Genomic DNA, 22,233 nt, shown 5'->3' with positions numbered 1-22,233 from the left:
GGGTAATAGCAAACTGAGAACCCGGAGAGGGGAGTTTGCAGAGGTGAAGAAATTACAGACGAATCTCAGAAGAGAGAAGCGGAAGCTTGAAGGGAACCTGAAGATGACCATCGACAGTTCAAATGAAGTGCAAAACCTGAAAGTTGATCTGGAAGAAGTCATGAGGAAGAAAAAGCTGGAGAGAAGTGCAGTGAATACTGAACAGGAGGCTGAAGAGACTGCGGGAGCAGTGCAGGCCACGTGTTTCTGTTTGGACAAGATCAAACAGCAGCCACCGATCACAGGAATGAGGAAGAATACAGATTCGATGGATGATGTGCTGGATGTGTGATACATGCTGCCTTTTGCTGACTTTCCCTCGATTGAGGAAGAGACCTTTGGCCCTTCTCCCATTGAGTCAGGTGTAGCGGGGAGGGTTAGCTGTGTGCAGTCTGGGGCATGAGTGAGAGGTTGAGAGAGGAGTTGGTAGTGGGCCCAAGGTATCCCCAGTTGTGTCCGAGCCTGAAGGGTTTAGGTGAGGGGGTACGGAGGCCTCAGAAGGGTTAGGGAACTCCCAGATAGTTGGCCTAAGTAGCGCCTGAGGAACAGGGTGTGAGGGTTACTGTGTGGGGAGGAGATGTCACTGTTTGTGCTTGGGTTACGGTGTGTTGGCAGGAAAGGTGGAGAGTTATTTAGTAGTCATGAGGACATGACTTTTATTTGGTGGAGGAAGCGTGTAAAGGGGGTTTCTTTTTTTCTTTGTTACTGTTGGGAAAGGGTTTCCTTTTGTTAACTAGCAGGAATGCTAATTTACTGATAACGAGAATGGTATTCCTTTGTAAACCAAATGGGGATTAATGTTCTTTCTTCTGAGTCTCTAAGCTTTTGTTGACGGGCTTTTGGGCAGATCGGTGCGAGGGGGTCGAGAGAGAGGACGCAATGCTCTAAGCTGGGCGAGGATCGGACCCCAAAGGGGGGTCAGAGGCCGGGAGATTCTCCGAGGGGGGGGGGAATGAAGCTAGATGTGCTTGGTTGACCACTCGGAGGGTCCTGAGCTGTTTGGAGAGTCGAGGAGTTCGGAGGGTCCTGAGCTGCGAGTCGAGGAGTTCAGAGGGGATCGAATGGTGGCCAGAAGACTTCAGTAATTGAGCTCCAACGGTTCTGCACGAAGTGGTTTGGACTTTGATAAGTTTGGCGCCTTTTCTTTATTTTTCTCTTCATATATACTGTATCGTTATTAATCACTTAGTTATAGTAACCTTTATAAATTGTACTCATTTAATCGCATATGGTGTACTGTCTGTTTTTGGGTGAGGCGGGGACATCACACAGCATCCACACCAGCTGATTACCCAGTTTGGCGGGGCCGAAGGCTGCTCCCCCTAGACGAGAACGAGCTGAGTGAGCCTGAGGCGACCCAGGGAGTTAAACACACAATGCCGGAGGAACTCACCAGGTCAGGCAGCATCTATGGAGAGGAATGAACATGCGACGTTTTGGGCCGAGACCCTTCAGCAGGCCAAATAAAATGGCCTGCATGCAGTAAGCCACTGGGAACTCTTGAGGTTCAACGTAAATTTATGACCAAATTATGTACATGTCACTGTATTTGAAATTACCTTGGGGTTAACTTTCCTGCCGACGGTAGAACAATATAATGGTCAATGAAAAACTACACACAAGCAAAAGACTGACAAACAACTGCTGTGCAAAAGACATACTGTACAATACAGAAATTAATAATAAATAAGTTAAATATAGTACTGAACATGGTGATACCTCTCTTCCAAAGGAGGTGTGAGGGACTCCTTCCCCCCGCTAGCCTGCGGGTCACCCTTGGGCAAGGTGTAGCACCTGCTTAGCCCCCGATCAGGGTCACTGAAGCCATGGGAGCAGGTGGTGGATAGTCGTATGAGCAGCCGGTGCAGATCACGTCCTGTTTATGTGACCACTGACACTTTTGAATACTCCTGGGGGTACCTTATGGATTTTGGGCTGCTGGTCATGAAAATCACCGTGAAACCTCCCTATCACGCACTATTTTATTTTTGGAAATCGCCTATATTTGTTATCTCAGTTCCTAATTCAAGTTGGAATGACCGACACCAAGATAGTGGACACGCCTTACACTGAGCGAGTAGGGCACAGTTGGAATGACCAACACCAAGATAGTGGACACGCCTTACACTGAGCGAGTAGGGCACAGTTGGAATGACCAACACCAAGATAGTGGACACGCCTTACACTGAGCGAGTAAGGCACAGTTGGAATGACCAACACCAAGATAGTGGACACGCCTTACACTGAGCGAGTAAGGCACAGTTGGAATGACCAACACCAAGATAGTGGACACGCCTTACACTGAGCGAGTAAGGCACAGTTGGAATGACCAACACCAAGATAGTGGACACGCCTTACACTGAGCGAGTAAGGCACAGTTGGAATGACCGACACCAAGATAGTGGACACGCCTTACACTGAGCGAGTAAGGCACGGTTGGAATGACCAACACCAAGATAGTGGACACGCCTTACACTGAGCGAGTAAGGCACAGTTGGAATGACCAACACCAAGATAGTGGACACGCCTTACACTGAGCGAGTAAGGCACGGTTGGAATGACCGACACCAAGATAGTGGACACGCCTTACACTGAGCGAGTAGGGCACGGTTGGAATGACCGACACCAAGATAGTGGACACGCCTTACACTGAGCGAGTAAGGCACAGTTGGAATGACCGACACCAAGATAGTGGACACGCCTTACACTGAGCGAGTAGGGCACGGTTGGAATGACCAACACCAAGATAGTGGACACGCCTTACACTGAACGAGTAGGGCACGGTTGGAATGACCGACACCAAGATAGTGGACACGCCTTACACTGAACGAGTAGGGCACAGTTGGAATGACCGACACCAAGATAGTGGACACGCCTTACACTGAGCGAGTAAGGCACGGTTGGAATGACCAACACCAAGATAGTGGACACGCCTTACACTGAACGAGTAAGGCACAGTTGGAATGACCGACACCAAGATAGTGGACACGCCTTACACTGAGCGAGTAGGGCACAGTTGGAATGACCGACACCAAGATAGTGGACACGCCTTACACTGAGCGAGTAGGGCACAGTTGGAATGACCAACACCAAGATAGTGGACACGCCTTACACTGAGCGAGTAAGGCACAGTTGGAATGACCAACACCAAGATAGTGGACACGCCTTACACTGAACGAGTAGGGCACGGTTGGAATGACCAACACCAAGATAGTGGACACGCCTTACACTGAGCGAGTAGGGCACAGTTGGAATGACCGACACCAAGATAGTGGACACGCCTTACACTGAGCGAGTAAGGCACGGTTGGAATGACCAACACCAAGATAGTGGACACGCCTTACACTGAGCGAGTAGGGCACAGTTGGAATGACCGACACCAAGATAGTGGACACGCCTTACACTGAGCGAGTAGGGCACGGTTGGAATGACCGACACCAAGATAGTGGACACGCCTTACACTGAGCGAGTAAGGCACAGTTGGAATGACCAACACCAAGATAGTGGACACGCCTTACACTGAGCGAGTAAGGCACGGTTGGAATGACCAACACCAAGATAGTGGACACGCCTTACACTGAGCGAGTAGGGCACGGTTGGAATGACCAACACCAAGATAGTGGACACGCCTTACACTGAGCGAGTAGGGCACGGTTGGAATGACCGACACCAAGATAGTGGACACGCCTTACACTGAGCGAGTAGGGCACGGTTGGAATGACCAACACCAAGATAGTGGACACGCCTTACACTGAGCGAGTAAGGCACAGTTGGAATGACCGACACCAAGATAGTGGACACGCCTTACACTGAGCGAGTAGGGCACGGTTGGAATGACCAACACCAAGATAGTGGACACGCCTTACACTGAGCGAGTAAGGCACGGTTGGAATGACCAACACCAAGATAGTGGACACGCCTTACACTGAGCGAGTAGGGCACAGTTGGAATGACCAACACCAAGATAGTGGACACGCCTTACACTGAGCGAGTAGGGCACAGTTGGAATGACCAACACCAAGATAGTGGACACGCCTTACACTGAGCGAGTAAGGCACAGTTGGAATGACCAACACCAAGATAGTGGACACGCCTTACACTGAGCGAGTAGGGCACAGTTGGAATGACCAACACCAAGATAGTGGACACGCCTTACACTGAACGAGTAAGGCACGGTTGGAATGACCGACACCAAGATAGTGGACACGCCTTACACTGAGCGAGTAGGGCACAGTTGGAATGACCGACACCAAGATAGTGGACACGCCTTACACTGAGCGAGTAGGGCACGGTTGGAATGACCAACACCAAGATAGTGGACACGCCTTACACTGAGCGAGTAGGGCACGGTTGGAATGACCGACACCAAGATAGTGGACACGCCTTACACTGAGCGAGTAAGGCACGGTTGGAATGACCAACACCAAGATAGTGGACACGCCTTACACTGAGCGAGTAGGGCACAGTTGGAATGACCAACACCAAGATAGTGGACACGCCTTACACTGAGCGAGTAGGGCACGGTTGGAATGACCGACACCAAGATAGTGGACACGCCTTACACTGAGCAAGTAGGGCACGGTTGGAATGACCGACACCAAGATAGTGGACACGCCTTACACTGAGCGAGTAGGGCACGGTTGGAATGACCAACACCAAGATAGTGGACACGCCTTACACTGAGCGAGTAGGGCACAGTTGGAATGACCAACACCAAGATAGTGGACACGCCTTACACTGAGCGAGTAGGGCACGGTTGGAATGACCGACACCAAGATAGTGGACACGCCTTACACTGAGCGAGTAGGGCACGGTTGGAATGACCGACACCAAGATAGTGGACACGCCTTACACTGAGCGAGTAGGGCACGGTTGGAATGACCGACACCAAGATAGTGGACACGCCTTACACTGAGCGAGTAAGGCACAGTTGGAATGACCAACACCAAGATAGTGGACACGCCTTACACTGAGCGAGTAAGGCACGGTTGGAATGACCAACACCAAGATAGTGGACACGCCTTACACTGAGCGAGTAAGGCACGGTTGGAATGACCGACACCAAGATAGTGGACACGCCTTACACTGAGCGAGTAGGGCACAGTTGGAATGACCAACACCAAGATAGTGGACACGCCTTACACTGAACGAGTAAGGCACGGTTGGAATGACCGACACCAAGATAGTGGACACGCCTTACACTGAGCGAGTAGGGCACAGTTGGAATGACCGACACCAAGATAGTGGACACGCCTTACACTGAGCGAGTAGGGCACGGTTGGAATGACCGACACCAAGATAGTGGACACGCCTTACACTGAGCGAGTAAGGCACGGTTGGAATGACCAACACCAAGATAGTGGACACGCCTTACACTGAGCGAGTAAGGCACAGTTGGAATGACCGACACCAAGATAGTGGACACGCCTTACACTGAGCGAGTAGGGCACAGTTGGAATGACCGACACCAAGATAGTGGACACGCCTTACACTGAGCGAGTAAGGCACGGTTGGAATGACCGATAGTGGACACGCCTTACACTGAGCGAGTAGGGCACAGTTGGAATGACCGACACCAAGATAGTGGACACGCCTTACACTGAGCGAGTAGGGCACAGTTGGAATGACCAACACCAAGATAGTGGACACGCCTTACACTGAGCGAGTAAGGCACGGTTGGAATGACCGACACCAAGATAGTGGACACGCCTTACACTGAGCGAGTAAGGCACAGTTGGAATGACCGACACCAAGATAGTGGACACGCCTTACACTGAGCGAGTAGGGCACGGTTGGAATGACCGACACCAAGATAGTGGACACGCCTTACACTGAGCGAGTAGGGCACGGTTGGAATGACCAACACCAAGATAGTGGACACGCCTTACACTGAGCGAGTAGGGCACAGTTGGAATGACCAACACCAAGATAGTGGACACGCCTTACACTGAGCGAGTAGGGCACGGTTGGAATGACCGACACCAAGATAGTGGACACGCCTTACACTGAGCGAGTAAGGCACGGTTGGAATGACCAACACCAAGATAGTGGACACGCCTTACACTGAGCGAGTAGGGCACGGTTGGAATGACCGACACCAAGATAGTGGACACGCCTTACACTGAGCGAGTAGGGCACGGTTGGAATGACCGACACCAAGATAGTGGACACGCCTTACACTGAGCGAGTAAGGCACAGTTGGAATGACCGACACCAAGATAGTGGACACGCCTTACACTGAGCGAGTAGGGCACAGTTGGAATGACCAACACCAAGATAGTGGACACGCCTTACACTGAGCGAGTAGGGCACAGTTGGAATGACCAACACCAAGATAGTGGACACGCCTTACACTGAGCGAGTAGGGCACAGTTGGAATGACCGACACCAAGATAGTGGACACGCCTTACACTGAACGAGTAAGGCACGGTTGGAATGACCGACACCAAGATAGTGGACACGCCTTACACTGAGCGAGTAAGGCACGGTTGGAATGACCGACACCAAGATAGTGGACACGCCTTACACTGAGCGAGTAGGGCACGGTTGGAATGACCGACACCAAGATAGTGGACACGCCTTACACTGAACGAGTAGGGCACGGTTGGAATGACCAACACCAAGATAGTGGACACGCCTTACACTGAGCGAGTAAGGCACGGTTGGAATGACCAACACCAAGATAGTGGACACGCCTTACACTGAGCGAGTAGGGCACAGTTGGAATGACCGACACCAAGATAGTGGACACGCCTTACACTGAGCGAGTAGGGCACAGTTGGAATGACCGACACCAAGATAGTGGACACGCCTTACACTGAGCGAGTAAGGCACAGTTGGAATGACCAACACCAAGATAGTGGACACGCCTTACACTGAGCGAGTAGGGCACGGTTGGAATGACCGACACCAAGATAGTGGACACGCCTTACACTGAGCGAGTAAGGCACGGTTGGAATGACCAACACCAAGATAGTGGACACGCCTTACACTGAACGAGTAAGGCACAGTTGGAATGACCGACACCAAGATAGTGGACACGCCTTACACTGAGCGAGTAAGGCACAGTTGGAATGACCAACACCAAGATAGTGGACACGCCTTACACTGAGCGAGTAGGGCACGGTTGGAATGACCAACACCAAGATAGTGGACACGCCTTACACTGAACGAGTAGGGCACAGTTGGAATGACCGACACCAAGATAGTGGACACGCCTTACACTGAGCGAGTAGGGCACGGTTGGAATGACCGACACCAAGATAGTGGACACGCCTTACACTGAGCGAGTAGGGCACGGTTGGAATGACCGACACCAAGATAGTGGACACGCCTTACACTGAGCGAGTAAGGCACGGTTGGAATGACCGACACCAAGATAGTGGACACGCCTTACACTGAGCGAGTAAGGCACAGTTGGAATGACCAACACCAAGATAGTGGACACGCCTTACACTGAGCGAGTAGGGCACCTTTGGAATGACCGACACCAAGATAGTGGACACGCCTTACACTGAGCGAGTAGGGCACGGTTGGAATGACCGACACCAAGATAGTGGACACGCCTTACACTGAGCGAGTAAGGCACGGTTGGAATGACCAACACCAAGATAGTGGACACGCCTTACACTGAGCGAGTAAGGCACGGTTGGAATGACCAACACCAAGATAGTGGACACGCCTTACACTGAGCGAGTAAGGCACGGTTGGAATGACCAACACCAAGATAGTGGACACGCCTTACACTGAGCGAGTAAGGCACGGTTGGAATGACCGACACCAAGATAGTGGACACGCCTTACACTGAGCGAGTAAGGCACGGTTGGAATGACCAACACCAAGATAGTGGACACGCCTTACACTGAACGAGTAGGGCACGGTTGGAATGACCAACACCAAGATAGTGGACACGCCTTACACTGAGCGAGTAGGGCACAGTTGGAATGACCGACACCAAGATAGTGGACACGCCTTACACTGAGCGAGTAGGGCACAGTTGGAATGACCAACACCAAGATAGTGGACACGCCTTACACTGAACGAGTAAGGCACGGTTGGAATGACCAACACCAAGATAGTGGACACGCCTTACACTGAGCGAGTAAGGCACGGTTGGAATGACCGACACCAAGATAGTGGACACGCCTTACACTGAGCGAGTAAGGCACAGTTGGAATGACCGACACCAAGATAGTGGACACGCCTTACACTGAGCGAGTAAGGCACGGTTGGAATGACCGACACCAAGATAGTGGACACGCCTTACACTGAGCGAGTAGGGCACGGTTGGAATGACCAACACCAAGATAGTGGACACGCCTTACACTGAGCGAGTAGGGCACAGTTGGAATGACCGACACCAAGATAGTGGACACGCCTTACACTGAGCGAGTAAGGCACGGTTGGAATGACCGACACCAAGATAGTGGACACGCCTTACACTGAACGAGTAAGGCACGGTTGGAATGACCGACACCAAGATAGTGGACACGCCTTACACTGAGCGAGTAGGGCACAGTTGGAATGACCAACACCAAGATAGTGGACACGCCTTACACTGAGCGAGTAGGGCACGGTTGGAATGACCAACACCAAGATAGTGGACACGCCTTACACTGAACGAGTAGGGCACGGTTGGAATGACCGACACCAAGATAGTGGACACGCCTTACACTGAGCGAGTAAGGCACGGTTGGAATGACCAACACCAAGATAGTGGACACGCCTTACACTGAGCGAGTAGGGCACAGTTGGAATGACCGACACCAAGATAGTGGACACGCCTTACACTGAGCGAGTAAGGCACGGTTGGAATGACCGACACCAAGATAGTGGACACGCCTTACACTGAGCGAGTAGGGCACGGTTGGAATGACCAACACCAAGATAGTGGACACGCCTTACACTGAGCGAGTAGGGCACAGTTGGAATGACCGACACCAAGATAGTGGACACGCCTTACACTGAGCGAGTAAGGCACGGTTGGAATGACCGACACCAAGATAGTGGACACGCCTTACACTGAGCGAGTAGGGCACGGTTGGAATGACCGACACCAAGATAGTGGACACGCCTTACACTGAGCGAGTAGGGCACAGTTGGAATGACCGACACCAAGATAGTGGACACGCCTTACACTGAGCGAGTAGGGCACAGTTGGAATGACCAACACCAAGATAGTGGACACGCCTTACACTGAGCGAGTAGGGCACGGTTGGAATGACCGACACCAAGATAGTGGACACGCCTTACACTGAGCGAGTAGGGCACAGTTGGAATGACCAACACCAAGATAGTGGACACGCCTTACACTGAGCGAGTAAGGCACGGTTGGAATGACCGACACCAAGATAGTGGACACGCCTTACACTGAGCGAGTAAGGCACGGTTGGAATGACCGACACCAAGATAGTGGACACGCCTTACACTGAGCGAGTAAGGCACGGTTGGAATGACCGACACCAAGATAGTGGACACGCCTTACACTGAGCGAGTAGGGCACGGTTGGAATGACCGACACCAAGATAGTGGACACGCCTTACACTGAGCGAGTAGGGCACGGTTGGAATGACCGACACCAAGATAGTGGACACGCCTTACACTGAGCGAGTAGGGCACGGTTGGAATGACCAACACCAAGATAGTGGACACGCCTTACACTGAGCGAGTAGGGCACGGTTGGAATGACCAACACCAAGATAGTGGACACGCCTTACACTGAGCGAGTAAGGCACGGTTGGAATGACCGACACCAAGATAGTGGACACGCCTTACACTGAGCGAGTAGGGCACAGTTGGAATGACCAACACCAAGATAGTGGACACGCCTTACACTGAGCGAGTAGGGCACGGTTGGAATGACCAACACCAAGATAGTGGACACGCCTTACACTGAGCGAGTAGGGCACGGTTGGAATGACCGACACCAAGATAGTGGACACGCCTTACACTGAGCGAGTAAGGCACGGTTGGAATGACCAACACCAAGATAGTGGACACGCCTTACACTGAGCGAGTAGGGCACGGTTGGAATGACCATCACCAAGATAGTGGACACGCCTTACACTGAACGAGTAAGGCACGGTTGGAATGACCGACACCAAGATAGTGGACACGCCTTACACTGAACGAGTAGGGCACAGTTGGAATGACCGACACCAAGATAGTGGACACGCCTTACACTGAGCGAGTAGGGCACGGTTGGAATGACCAACACCAAGATAGTGGACACGCCTTACACTGAGCGAGTAAGGCACGGTTGGAATGACCGACACCAAGATAGTGGACACGCCTTACACTGAGCGAGTAGGGCACAGTTGGAATGACCGACACCAAGATAGTGGACACGCCTTACACTGAGCGAGTAAGGCACAGTTGGAATGACCAACACCAAGATAGTGGACACGCCTTACACTGAACGAGTAGGGCACAGTTGGAATGACCAACACCAAGATAGTGGACACGCCTTACACTGAGCGAGTAGGGCACGGTTGGAATGACCGACACCAAGATAGTGGACACGCCTTACACTGAGCGAGTAGGGCACGGTTGGAATGACCAACACCAAGATAGTGGACACGCCTTACACTGAGCGAGTAGGGCACGGTTGGAATGACCAACACCAAGATAGTGGACACGCCTTACACTGAGCGAGTAGGACACGGTTGGAATGACCGACACCAAGATAGTGGACACGCCTTACACTGAGCGAGTAAGGCACGGTTGGAATGACCAACACCAAGATAGTGGACACGCCTTACACTGAGCGAGTAAGGCACGGTTGGAATGACCGACACCAAGATAGTGGACACGCCTTACACTGAGCGAGTAGGGCACAGTTGGAATGACCGACACCAAGATAGTGGACACGCCTTACACTGAACGAGTAAGGCACGGTTGGAATGACCGACACCAAGATAGTGGACACGCCTTACACTGAGCGAGTAAGGCACAGTTGGAATGACCGACACCAAGATAGTGGACACGCCTTACACTGAACGAGTAGGGCACGGTTGGAATGACCGACACCAAGATAGTGGACACGCCTTACACTGAGCGAGTAGGGCACGGTTGGAATGACCAACACCAAGATAGTGGACACGCCTTACACTGAGTGAGTAGGGCACGGTTGGAATGACCAACACCAAGATAGTGGACACGCCTTACACTGAGCGAGTAAGGCACGGTTGGAATGACCGACACCAAGATAGTGGACACGCCTTACACTGAGCGAGTAAGGCACGGTTGGAATGACCAACACCAAGATAGTGGACACGCCTTACACTGAGCGAGTAGGGCACAGTTGGAATGACCGACACCAAGATAGTGGACACGCCTTACACTGAGCGAGTAAGGCACAGTTGGAATGACCGACACCAAGATAGTGGACACGCCTTACACTGAACGAGTAAGGCACGGTTGGAATGACCGACACCAAGATAGTGGACACGCCTTACACTGAGCGAGTAAGGCACAGTTGGAATGACCGACACCAAGATAGTGGACACGCCTTACACTGAACGAGTAGGGCACGGTTGGAATGACCGACACCAAGATAGTGGACACGCCTTACACTGAGCGAGTAGGGCACGGTTGGAATGACCGACACCAAGATAGTGGACACGCCTTACACTGAGCGAGTAGGGCACGGTTGGAATGACCAACACCAAGATAGTGGACACGCCTTACACTGAGCGAGTAGGGCACGGTTGGAATGACCGACACCAAGATAGTGGACACGCCTTACACTGAGCGAGTAGGGCACAGTTGGAATGACCAACACCAAGATAGTGGACACGCCTTACACTGAGCGAGTAGGGCACGGTTGGAATGACCGACACCAAGATAGTGGACACGCCTTACACTGAGCGAGTAGGGCACGGTTGGAATGACCGACACCAAGATAGTGGACACGCCTTACACTGAGCGAGTAGGGCACAGTTGAAGATCTTCCTTGGCCAAAGGATATGGAGGATGTTTCGCAGGCTCATGATGTGGGACGACGATAGTCGCCCTCTCTCTTGCACACGCGCCAGAACTCTGACCCGTTGAAGAGCGTGGACAGGTCACAGCTCCGGTACAGCTGCGCCTTGGTGTGGGCGCCCCACTTGGTTACGCTGCCCATTGACCTGAAGTGACCGGTTAACCTGCCATCCCTCACGTCCTCAGGGTGCAGGAGAGCACCCGTGGGAACCCAGATGGAGAACGTGCACTCTTCACAGACTGTACTGGATCGATTGCGAGATATGCACGCAGTGGATCGATCATGGGGCGAGTGGGATCGGGCCAGGGAGGCCTGGTCTCTTTTGTTTCACCCAGGGATTTCGGCCGCACGCGTTTCAATCTCTAGCGGGCCTAGTTCATCGCTCCTGCACTGAGTGTGGCTAAAATGACACAGTGAAAATATTTAGTCCTATTTAATGTTGTCGTCTTTGTTCTGCGCATATGCAACAGCACCCAAGGTCAATATCGAACCCAGGCCTCTGGAGCGTTTTTTTGGGGTTAGCACCATGTGGAGGCTACCAGCCATCAGGAATTAAAGTGCAAAATCCTCACAGTGGCCCTGCTTCGGGCTAAGGTATTCAAGATTGGAGCCCCAGTTAAATATATTAGAGGTAAGATGTCCGCCCCAGTATCCAGGACATCTTCAGGGAGCAATGCCTCAAAAAGATGGCATCTGACATTAAGGACCCCTGTCACCCAGGACGTGCCCTCTTTCTCATTGCTACCATCAGGGAGTAGGTACAGGAGCCTGAAGACACACACTCAACGATTCAGGAACAGCTTCTTCCCCTCTGCCATCAGGGAGGAGGTACAGGAGCCTGAAGACACACACTCAACGATTCAGGAACAGCTTCTCCCTCTCTGCCATCAGGGAGGAGGTACAGGAGCCTGAAGAAACACACTCAACGATTCAGGAACAGCTTCTTCCCCTCTGCCATCAGGGAGGAGGTACAGGAGCCTGAAGACACACTCTCAACGATTCAGGAACAGCTTCTTCCCCTCTGCCATCAGGGAGGAGGTACAGGAGCCTGAAGACACAAACTCAACGATTCAGGAACAGCTTCTTCCCCTCTGCCATCAGGGAGGAGGTACAGGAGCCTGAAGGCACACACACAACGATTCAGGAACAGCTTCTTCCCCTCTGCCATCAGGGAGGAGGTACAGGAGCCTGAAGACACACTCTCAACGATTCAGGAACAGTTTCTTCCCCTCTGCCATCAGGGAGGAGGTACAGGAGCCTGATGCCACACACTCAGCGATTCAGGAACAGCTTCTGCCATCCGATTTCTGGACACTGACACCATGAATGCTAAGGCACTACTTTTTGCATTATTTTAACTTTAAATATAGGTCTTTTTTTACTGTAATTTACAGGTTTTATTATTATGTATTGCAATGAACGCACAGCAACAAATTTCATGACTACTCTGGTGATATTAAACTGATTCTCATACTAATACTTGAAATAAACTCTGACCTGCTGAGTTCCTCCAACATTCTGTGTGCGCTGTTTTCAATTCTGATCTCTGTGCTGGAAACCAAACTTCATTAAAAAGGCACAGATTAAGAATACAGAAAAAGTAATATGGGGAAGGGCTGAATGAGAACAACAAAGAGTGAGCGGGGAGCAGACAGAAGGCAGTCTGTTACCAGATTACTGACTTATTACCGTGTTGGTCTCTCAGCTTCTTCCCCTACGCCATCAGATTCCTCAATGGTCAATGAATATGACATGATTGTTCTTGGCAAATTTTATCTACAGAAGTGGTTTGCCATTGCCTTCTTCTGAGCAGTGTCTTTACAGACGGGTGACCCCAGCCATTATCAATACTCTTCAGAGACTGTCTGCCTAGTGTCAGTGGTCGCATCACCAGGACTTGTGATCTGCACCGGCTGCTCATATGAACGTCCACCACCTGCCCCCACGGTTTCACGTAACCCTGATCGGTGGGCTAAGCAGGTGCTACACCTCGCCCCAAGGGTGACCTGCAGGATAGCGGAGGGAAGGAGCACCTTACACCTCCTCTGGTAGAGACGTATCTCCATCCTGACACACTACATTTCAAAATTATTTATAATGCAGAATAGGCCCTTCTGACCTTTCGAGCTGCAAGGATTAAATCTCCCGATTTAACCCTAGCTTAATCATGGGACGATTTGGAATAACCAATTGACTTACCAACCGCTAAGTCCTCGAACTGCGGGAGGAAACCCATGCGGTCACTGGGAGAACGTACAAACTCCTTACGGACTTGAACGCGGGTCACTGGTACTGTGGAGTGTTGTGCTGACCACTGTGCTACCGTACCAGTGGCATGGTGGTTAGTGCAAGTACAGACAGCATTTGTCAGCATGTGCAGTCCGGAGATTCATTATATTTAATTAATTAAATTTGATTTCGATATATATTCCTTATTGCTATTACCGTTATGTGTTGGAACACCCTGCCACTGCAAAACGTGTTTGAAACGTTTGCCAGTGATGTTAAACCTGATTCTGACTCAGAAGTCATTTAGGATTCGGGAATGCACGGGGAGTGATGTGAAAGCCGGTTATTGGGTGGTTACATTTCTACATTCCATTGCTCAGTCAGTCTTTGAGTTCGTATCAGCTTGGAGGATTGGATCTGAAGCCTCTATCGGTCAGGGTTGCATCCGAGCTGTTAGATACACCGGCCTGCTCAGTGCGATACGGAGAGCGAGCTGTTGCCCGTGTAGCGGGCTCCCCCTCTCCACGCAGCTGACGAACCCAAAGGAACGGCACAGAGCGACACGGCTGGGCACCAGCGGCGTCGCAGGGGTTGAGCTCAACGTGGGACTGCCGCGGGGACTCCAGCTCCGGATTTTCCCCACGGGGTTTCACCCGGAGCCTTGCCCGTCAGCGGGTGTAGGCACAAGGCAGTGGGGGTTTGTGATTGAAGTTTTCCCTCTCCGAGGCGAGCTGCCAACCGCGGCTGATGGCACCATCTGCCCGAAGTGACTAGTTGTAAGGGACCAGTAACCCGCCTTTGCCCCTTCTCCTATCGGGAGAAACGGTCCCCCCAGGCTTAGTGGCTAAGGCCAGGAGCTGGACTTGTTGTCAGAGGCTATTTCAGACACACGTCTTTGGGAGCATTTAATAGGTAGTGGGAGCTTAACCCAAATATCTCCTCTGGCCTTAACGATCCAAGGATTGGATCAAGCAGCCACAGGAACAGGCTGTTTGGTCCACAAGGTCTATTTTGAACACCACTCCAAATTAGTTATTACTGATACAATATCCTTAGATGAAGTGGGTCTCAGGTAGAACGAGGGAGATAGGCAAGGCAGAAATGTACAGTGGTACCAAGAAAAAGTCTGTTCAACGACTGAACTGGGTTACATGGACCGCGAGACAGTGAAAAGCTGTGACTCGTGGGCCACCCGGACACACCACGCCATACATCGCGGTCGAGGAGACACGAAACAGAATGCAGCATTATGCAGCTGCAGTCACAGAGAGAGTGCACGGGACTAGGCAGAGTAATAGTTCGGCATGGATTAGACGGGCCAAAGGGCCTGTTTCTGAGCTGTAGTGTTGTTTGACTAAAGGTTCAGCATTGATTCGATGGGCTGAAGGGCCTGTTTCTGAGCCGCAGTGCTCTATGACTTGATTCAGTGCCGGTATCTATCACTGTTGGTGATAGCTGATCTGTTCAGAAATACAGAAAATAAGGGGGGGGGTGTGGGGGTGACTTCTGAAGTTATTTTGGATATCCAAATCGATTGTGAACTGTTAAAATACGTCTTGGTTAGAGCACAGTGACTCAGATTTATTCGGCTGTGAACAGTTTCAAGTAGTTGGCATTCTGTGTGGGCGTTGGGGGAATGAGGAACAGGAATAACTCAAATTCAGAGACAAACACGGGAAACCTCCGACCTTTTATTGAAATAACTGCAAAGTAGACTGACTCTCCCCAGTCCTCAATGGGTCTCATCAATACTACAGCGGCTCCTCAGTCCTGTTGGTGCTGTGCTAGCCGACTCCGACTTTACCTCCTCTCCCTGACCTTTCTATCGTGTGGGGGACGCCCATCTCATTGGCCCTGCGTGAGGGGGAATGAGAACACACACACACACACACACACACACACACACACACACACACACACACACACACACACACACATGCGTCAGTCAGGTAAAACACATAATGCAACTTCCAAGTTACAGGCCCACATCTGCTCCACAATTCAAAGAGAGATACGCAGCTGTGGCCGGGCATTTTGAAAGTTAAAACACACCAAATCCTGGGGGAACACCGCGGGTCAGGCAGCGTCTGTGGAAATGAATAAACAGTTGACGCGTCAGGCTGAGACCCCTCATCGGGACTGTTTATTCGTGTCCACAAACGCTGCCTGACCTGCTGAGCGCCTCCACCATTTTGTGCGTGTTTTGCCTCGGCTTTCCAGCATCTGCAGATTTTCTCTCGTTTGTGCTTTTGAAGGTTGCTCTGCTATCTTATTATTCAATTAGTCTTGTCTTGAGTTTTTAAAATCAACTTGGGGTATTGGGTCAAATGCCGACTTAACGTAGACCAATACAGCACAGGAACTTCTGGCTCACAACATCTATGCTTAACATAGCTCTAAACTTAGACAAACAGCACTTAACACACAATTAATAGTCCCACACCCAACTCCAAGGCTGCTTTCAAAAAGAGAGTTGAAAGTTACCGAATACTGACCGGCTGAGATAGAGGGCGTTTCCTGCAGTGGCGCGAGTCTAGGACCAGAGGGCACAGCCTCAGAGTTGAGGGACGTCCATTTAGAACAGGGTTGAGGAAAACTTCCTTCAGCTGGTGGTGGAGGACCCATGGACTGTGTGGTGCCATGTCCTGGGGTATATTTAAGGCAGAGGTTGATGAATTGGAGCATTAGGGGAGAAGGCAGGAGAATGGGGTTGAGAGGGATAATAAATCAGCCATGGATGGAATTTATATTTAGACAACAGGTGCAGGAGTAGGCCATTCGGCCCTTCGTGCCAGTACCGCCATTCATTGTAACCCTGGCTGATCATCCACAATCAGTACCCGGTTCCTGCCTTCTCCCCATATCCCTTGACCCCGCTATCTTTAAGAGCTCTATCTAACTCTTTCTTGAAAGCATCCAGAGACTTGGCCTCCACTGCCTTCTGAGGCAGAGCATTCCACAGGTCCACAACTCTCTGGGTGAAAAAGTTTTTCCTCAACTCAGTTCTAAATGGCCTACCCCTTATTCTTAAACTGTGGCCTCTGGTTCTGGACTCCCCCAACATCGGGAAAGTGTTTCCTGCCTCCAGCGTGTCCAATCCCTTGAAAATCTTATATGTTTCAATCAGATCCCCTCTCATCCTCCTAAATTCCAGTATATACAAGCCCAGTCGCTCCAATCTTTCAACATATGACAGTCCCGCCATCCCAGGAATTAACCTCGTGAACCTACGCTGCACTCCCTCAATAGCAAGAATGTCCTTCCTCAAATTTGGAGACCAAAACTGCACACAATACTCCAGGTGGGGTCTCACCAGGGCCCTGTACAACTGCAGAGGGACCTCTTTGTCAAGAAATGGCAGTGCAGACTCGATGGGCCAAATGGCCCAATTCTGCTCCTATGCCTGATGGCCTCGGCCTGCTGTCCACCCTGTGTCTTAACTTATGAGATGATCTCTCAACTGAGAAACGGACTGTTTCTAGTTGTCTTCTTCACTGTGGGTTAGTGAAACTTGCCCGCCTTGTCTTCTACACAACGGGTTTGACGACAGAAGTCACTTTACAGAGGCCTGGGTTAACCCAAAGATGGAATGGAAATGGACAACTCCTTCACTGTTGTTGTCGCTTTCTCAATCCCTGTGGCGCATCGGGCAGCATTTTTGCTGCTTCCATATCACTTGAGTTTTTTGTTCATGAGTCCAAGTTGCTAGCTCGACTTTCCTGCATGGAGTGTGAGAGGAGCTGGCCGGATCCGAAGCTGGGGCTTTCGTCTCGGTCAGCAATCACTTCACTGCGGTCCGGGTTAACCCAAAGATGTCTTGGAAAGGGACAGATGTTTTCAATTTTGCCCTTTAAGCAGCAGGCCGGATTCAACCTCAACCTTGTTTTGTCTGAACATCAAACTCTTAGCTTAACGTTTAGGTTGAGTCACACAACGGGACAAGGAAGCTTCAGGAAGTGAAGATTTTTAGTATATACAAGCATGGACGTAATGCCGAGGCTTTATGAGACACCGGTGAGGCCTGACTTGGAGTACTGAGAGCTGTCCTTGGCCCCTCATCTCAGAAAGGAAGTGCTGACATTGGAGAGGGTTCAAAGGCAGTTCACGAAAATGAACCCGGGATTGAAAGGCGTACATTACGAGGAGCATTTGACAGTTCTAGGCCAGTGAAGGGAGCACCTCACTGAAACCTACTGAATTTCGACAGAGTCGACACGGAGACGATGTTTCCTACGGCGGGGGTCCAAGACCAGAGGACAAAGCCTCAGCATAGGGGGACGTCCATTTAGAATGGAAATGAGGTGGGATCTCTTCAGGAGGGAAATGGATCATCCATGATGAAATGGCCGAATTCTGCTCCTATATCGTTTATTACGGGAGAGACAGTGTGAACGTTCTCTCCAACTCCTCACTGTCAAAGTTCAACTGTACGACCGTCGCACGTAATGCTTCAGCCAGCTCTCAGCATAACCATCCGCGCCAGCCTGATGGCTGAGGGGTAAGCCGGCGGATAATCCGACCCGAATCTCCTGTACCTCCTTGCCGACGGTAGCAGCATCGTCGGGGAGGCTGGAAAATCTTCCACTGCGGGCCGGAAGACCTGAGATCTTCGTGACCTTCAGGCACAGAGCTCATAAAAAACGACAAAACGGACTGTTTAACATTGTAAAACCAGCTGGCTGTGCGCATGTCTCCCGTTTGCTGTGAGAAATGGGGGGAGCACATCCCTCGCCGTTATTAGGGAGACCGAGAACCTGTGGGCTGCCGAATGCCGGATGAACTGCGATTGTCTTCGGGGTAACTGCAGGGTCTGTGTCTTTGCTATTGCCCAGCTCATGCCTGTGCTCAGTAGCGGGTGTGCTTAGTTTTTGCCACGGAGGGGGGAGGGTGTATCGTTGCTTGCTGCCACTTAAGCACAGGAGGGGGAAACTGGCGGGGGAGACATTGGGGTTCTCACGTTTAACTGCCGTTCATTCCTTGGGGAAATTCTCTGTTCTCGTGGATGTTTTGCGAAGGAAAAGCATTTCAGGATGTATATTGTATGCATTTCCCTAACATTAAACTGGACCTTTCGATCCAGGACATCTTCAGGGAAGACGTCTCGACAAGGCAGCATCCATCATTAAGGACCCCCATCACCTAAGACCCTCTTCTCATTGCTACCATCAGTGAGCAGGTACAGGAGCCTGAAGACACACACTCAACGATTCAGGAAAAGCTTCTTCTCCTCTGCCATCAGGGAGGAGGTACAGGAGCCTGAAGACACACACTCAACGATTCAGGAACAGCGTCTTCCCCTCTGTCATCAGGGACGAGGTATAGGAGCCTGAAGACACACACTCAACGATTCAGGAAAAGCTTCTTCTCCTCTGCCATCAGGGAGGAGGTACAGGAGCCTGAAGACACACATTCAACGATTCAGGAACAGCTTCTTCCCCTCTGCCATCAGGGAGGAGGTACAGGAGCCTGAAGACACACACTCAACGATTCAGGAACAGCTTCTTCCCCTCTGCCATCAGGGAGGAGGTACAGGAGCCTGAAGACACATACTCAACGATTCAGGAACAGCTTCTTCCCCTCTGCCATCAGGGAGGAGGTACAGGAGCCTGAAGACACACACTCAACGATTCAGGAACAGCTTCTTCCCCTCTGCCATCAGGGAGGAGGTACAGGAGCCTGAAGACACACACACAACGATTCAGGAACAGCTTCTTCCCTTCTGCCATCAGGGAGGAGGTACAGGAGCCTGAAGACACACACTCAAAGATTCAGGAATAGCTTCTTCCCCTCTGCAATCAGGGAGGAGGTACAGGAGCCTGAAGACACACACTCAACGATTCAGGAACAGATTGCTCCCCTCTGCCATCAGGGAGGAGGTACAGGAGCCTGAAGACACACGCAACGATTCAGGAACAGCTTCTTCCCCTCTGCCATCAGGGAGGAGGTATAGGAGCCTGAAGACACACACTCAACGATTCAGGAACAGCTTCTTCCCCTCTGCCATCAGGGAGGAGGTACAGGAGCCTGAAGACACACACTCAACGATTCAGGAACAGCTTCTTCCCCTCTGCCATCAGGGAGGAGGTACAGGAGCCTGAAGACACACACTCAGCGATTCAGGAACAGCTTCTTCCCCTCTGCCATCAGGGCGGAGGTATAGGAGCCTTAAGACACACACTCAACGATTCAGGAACAGCTTCTTCCCCTCTGCCATCAGGGCGGAGGTATAGCAGCCTGAAGACACACACTCAACGATTCAGAAACAGCTTCTTCCCCTCTGCCATCAGGGAGGAGGTACAGGAGCCTGAAGACACACACTCAACGATTCAGGAACAGCATCTTCCCCTCTGCCATCAGGGAGGAGGTACAGGAGCCTGAAATCACACACTCAACGATTCAGGAACAGCATCTTCCCCTCTGCCATCAGGGAGGAGGTACAGGAGCCTGAAATCACACACTCAGTGATTCAGGAACAGCTTCTTCCCCTCTGCCATCAGGGAGGAGGTACAGGAGCCTGAAGACACACACTCAGCGATTCAGGAACAGCTTCCCCTCTCCCAGCAGGGAGGAGGTACAGGAGCCTGAAGGCACACACTCAGCGATTCAGGAACAGCTTCTTCCCCTCTGCCATCAGGGAGGAGGTACAGGAGCCTGAAGACACACACTCAAGGATTCAGGAACAGCTTCTTCCCCTCTGCCATCAGGGAGGAGGTACAGGAGCCTGAAGACACACACTCAAGGATTCAGGAACAGCATCTTCCCCTCTGCCATCATGGAGGAGGTACAGGAGCCTGAAGACACACACTCAACGATTCAGGAACAGCATCTTCCCCTCTGCCATCAGGGAGGAGGTACAGGAGCCTGAAATCACACACTCAGTGATTCAGGAACAGCTTCTTCCCCTCTGCCATCAGGGAGGAGGTACAGGAGCCTGAAGACACACACTCAACGATTCAGGAACAGCATCTTCCCCTCTGCCATCAGGGAGGAGGTACAGGAGCCTGAAGGCACACACTCAGCGATTCAGGAACAGCTTCTTCCCCTCTGCCATCAGGGAGGAGGTACAGGAGCCTGAAGACACACACTCAGCGAGTCAGGAACAGCTTCTTCCCCTCTGCCATCAGGGCGGAGGTATAGGAGCCTTAAGACACACACTCAACGATTCAGGAACAGCTTCTTCCCCTCTGCCATCAGGGCGGAGGTATAGCAGCCTGAAGACACACACTCAAGGATTCAGGAACAGCTTCTTCCCCTCTGCCATCAGGGAGGAGGTACAGGAGCCTGAAGACAAACACTCAACGATTCAGAAACAGCATCTTCCCCTCTGCCATCAGGGAGGAGGTACAGGAGCCTGAAATCACACAGTCAACGATTCAGGAACAGCATCTTCCCCTCTGCCATCAGGGAGGAGGTACAGGAGCCTGAAATCACACACTCAGTGATTCAGGAACAGCTTCTTCCCCTCTGCCATCAGGGAGGAGGTACAGGAGCCTGTAGACACACACTCAGCGATTCAGGAACAGCTTCCCCTCTCCCAGCAGGGAGGAGGTACAGGAGCCTGAAGACACACACTCAACGATTCAGGAACAGCTTCTTCCCCTCTGCCATCAGGGAGGAGGTACAGGAGCCTGAAGACACACACTCAAGGATTCAGGAACAGCTTCTTCCCCTCTGCCATCAGGGAGGAGGTACAGGAGCCTGAAGACACACACTCAAGGATTCAGGAACAGCATCTTCCCCTCTGCCATCATGGAGGAGGTACAGGAGCCTGAAGACACACTCTCAACGATTCAGGAACAGCATCTTCCCCTCTGCGATCAGGGAGGAGGTACAGGAGCCTGAAATCACACACTCAGTGATTCAGGAACAGCTTCTTCCCCTCTGCCATCAGGGAGGAGGTACAGGAGCCTGAAGACACACACTCAACGATTCAGGAACAGCTTCTTCCCCTCTGCCATCAGGGAGGAGGTACAGGAGCCTGA

General features: G+C 51.5%; 1 protein-coding gene across 1 annotated transcript in view; it reads right to left on the bottom strand.

Annotated features, from left to right (window-relative positions):
- LOC132386024 (tax1-binding protein 1 homolog A-like) overlaps positions 1 to 22,233 on the bottom strand; it is a 129,481-nt gene that overhangs the window by 16,637 nt on the left and 90,611 nt on the right. The window contains exon 9 of the mRNA XM_059958306.1: positions 16,747 to 16,896. Coding sequence (XP_059814289.1) covers positions 16,747 to 16,896 — 150 coding nt within the window. The remainder of the gene's footprint in view (positions 1 to 16,746; positions 16,897 to 22,233) is intronic.

Source organism: Hypanus sabinus (genome assembly GCF_030144855.1).
Source record: "Hypanus sabinus isolate sHypSab1 chromosome Y unlocalized genomic scaffold, sHypSab1.hap1 SUPER_Y_unloc_24, whole genome shotgun sequence".
Classification (NCBI taxonomy): Eukaryota; Metazoa; Chordata; class Chondrichthyes; order Myliobatiformes; family Dasyatidae; genus Hypanus; species Hypanus sabinus.
This window is presented reverse-complemented; position numbering and strand designations above follow the sequence as displayed.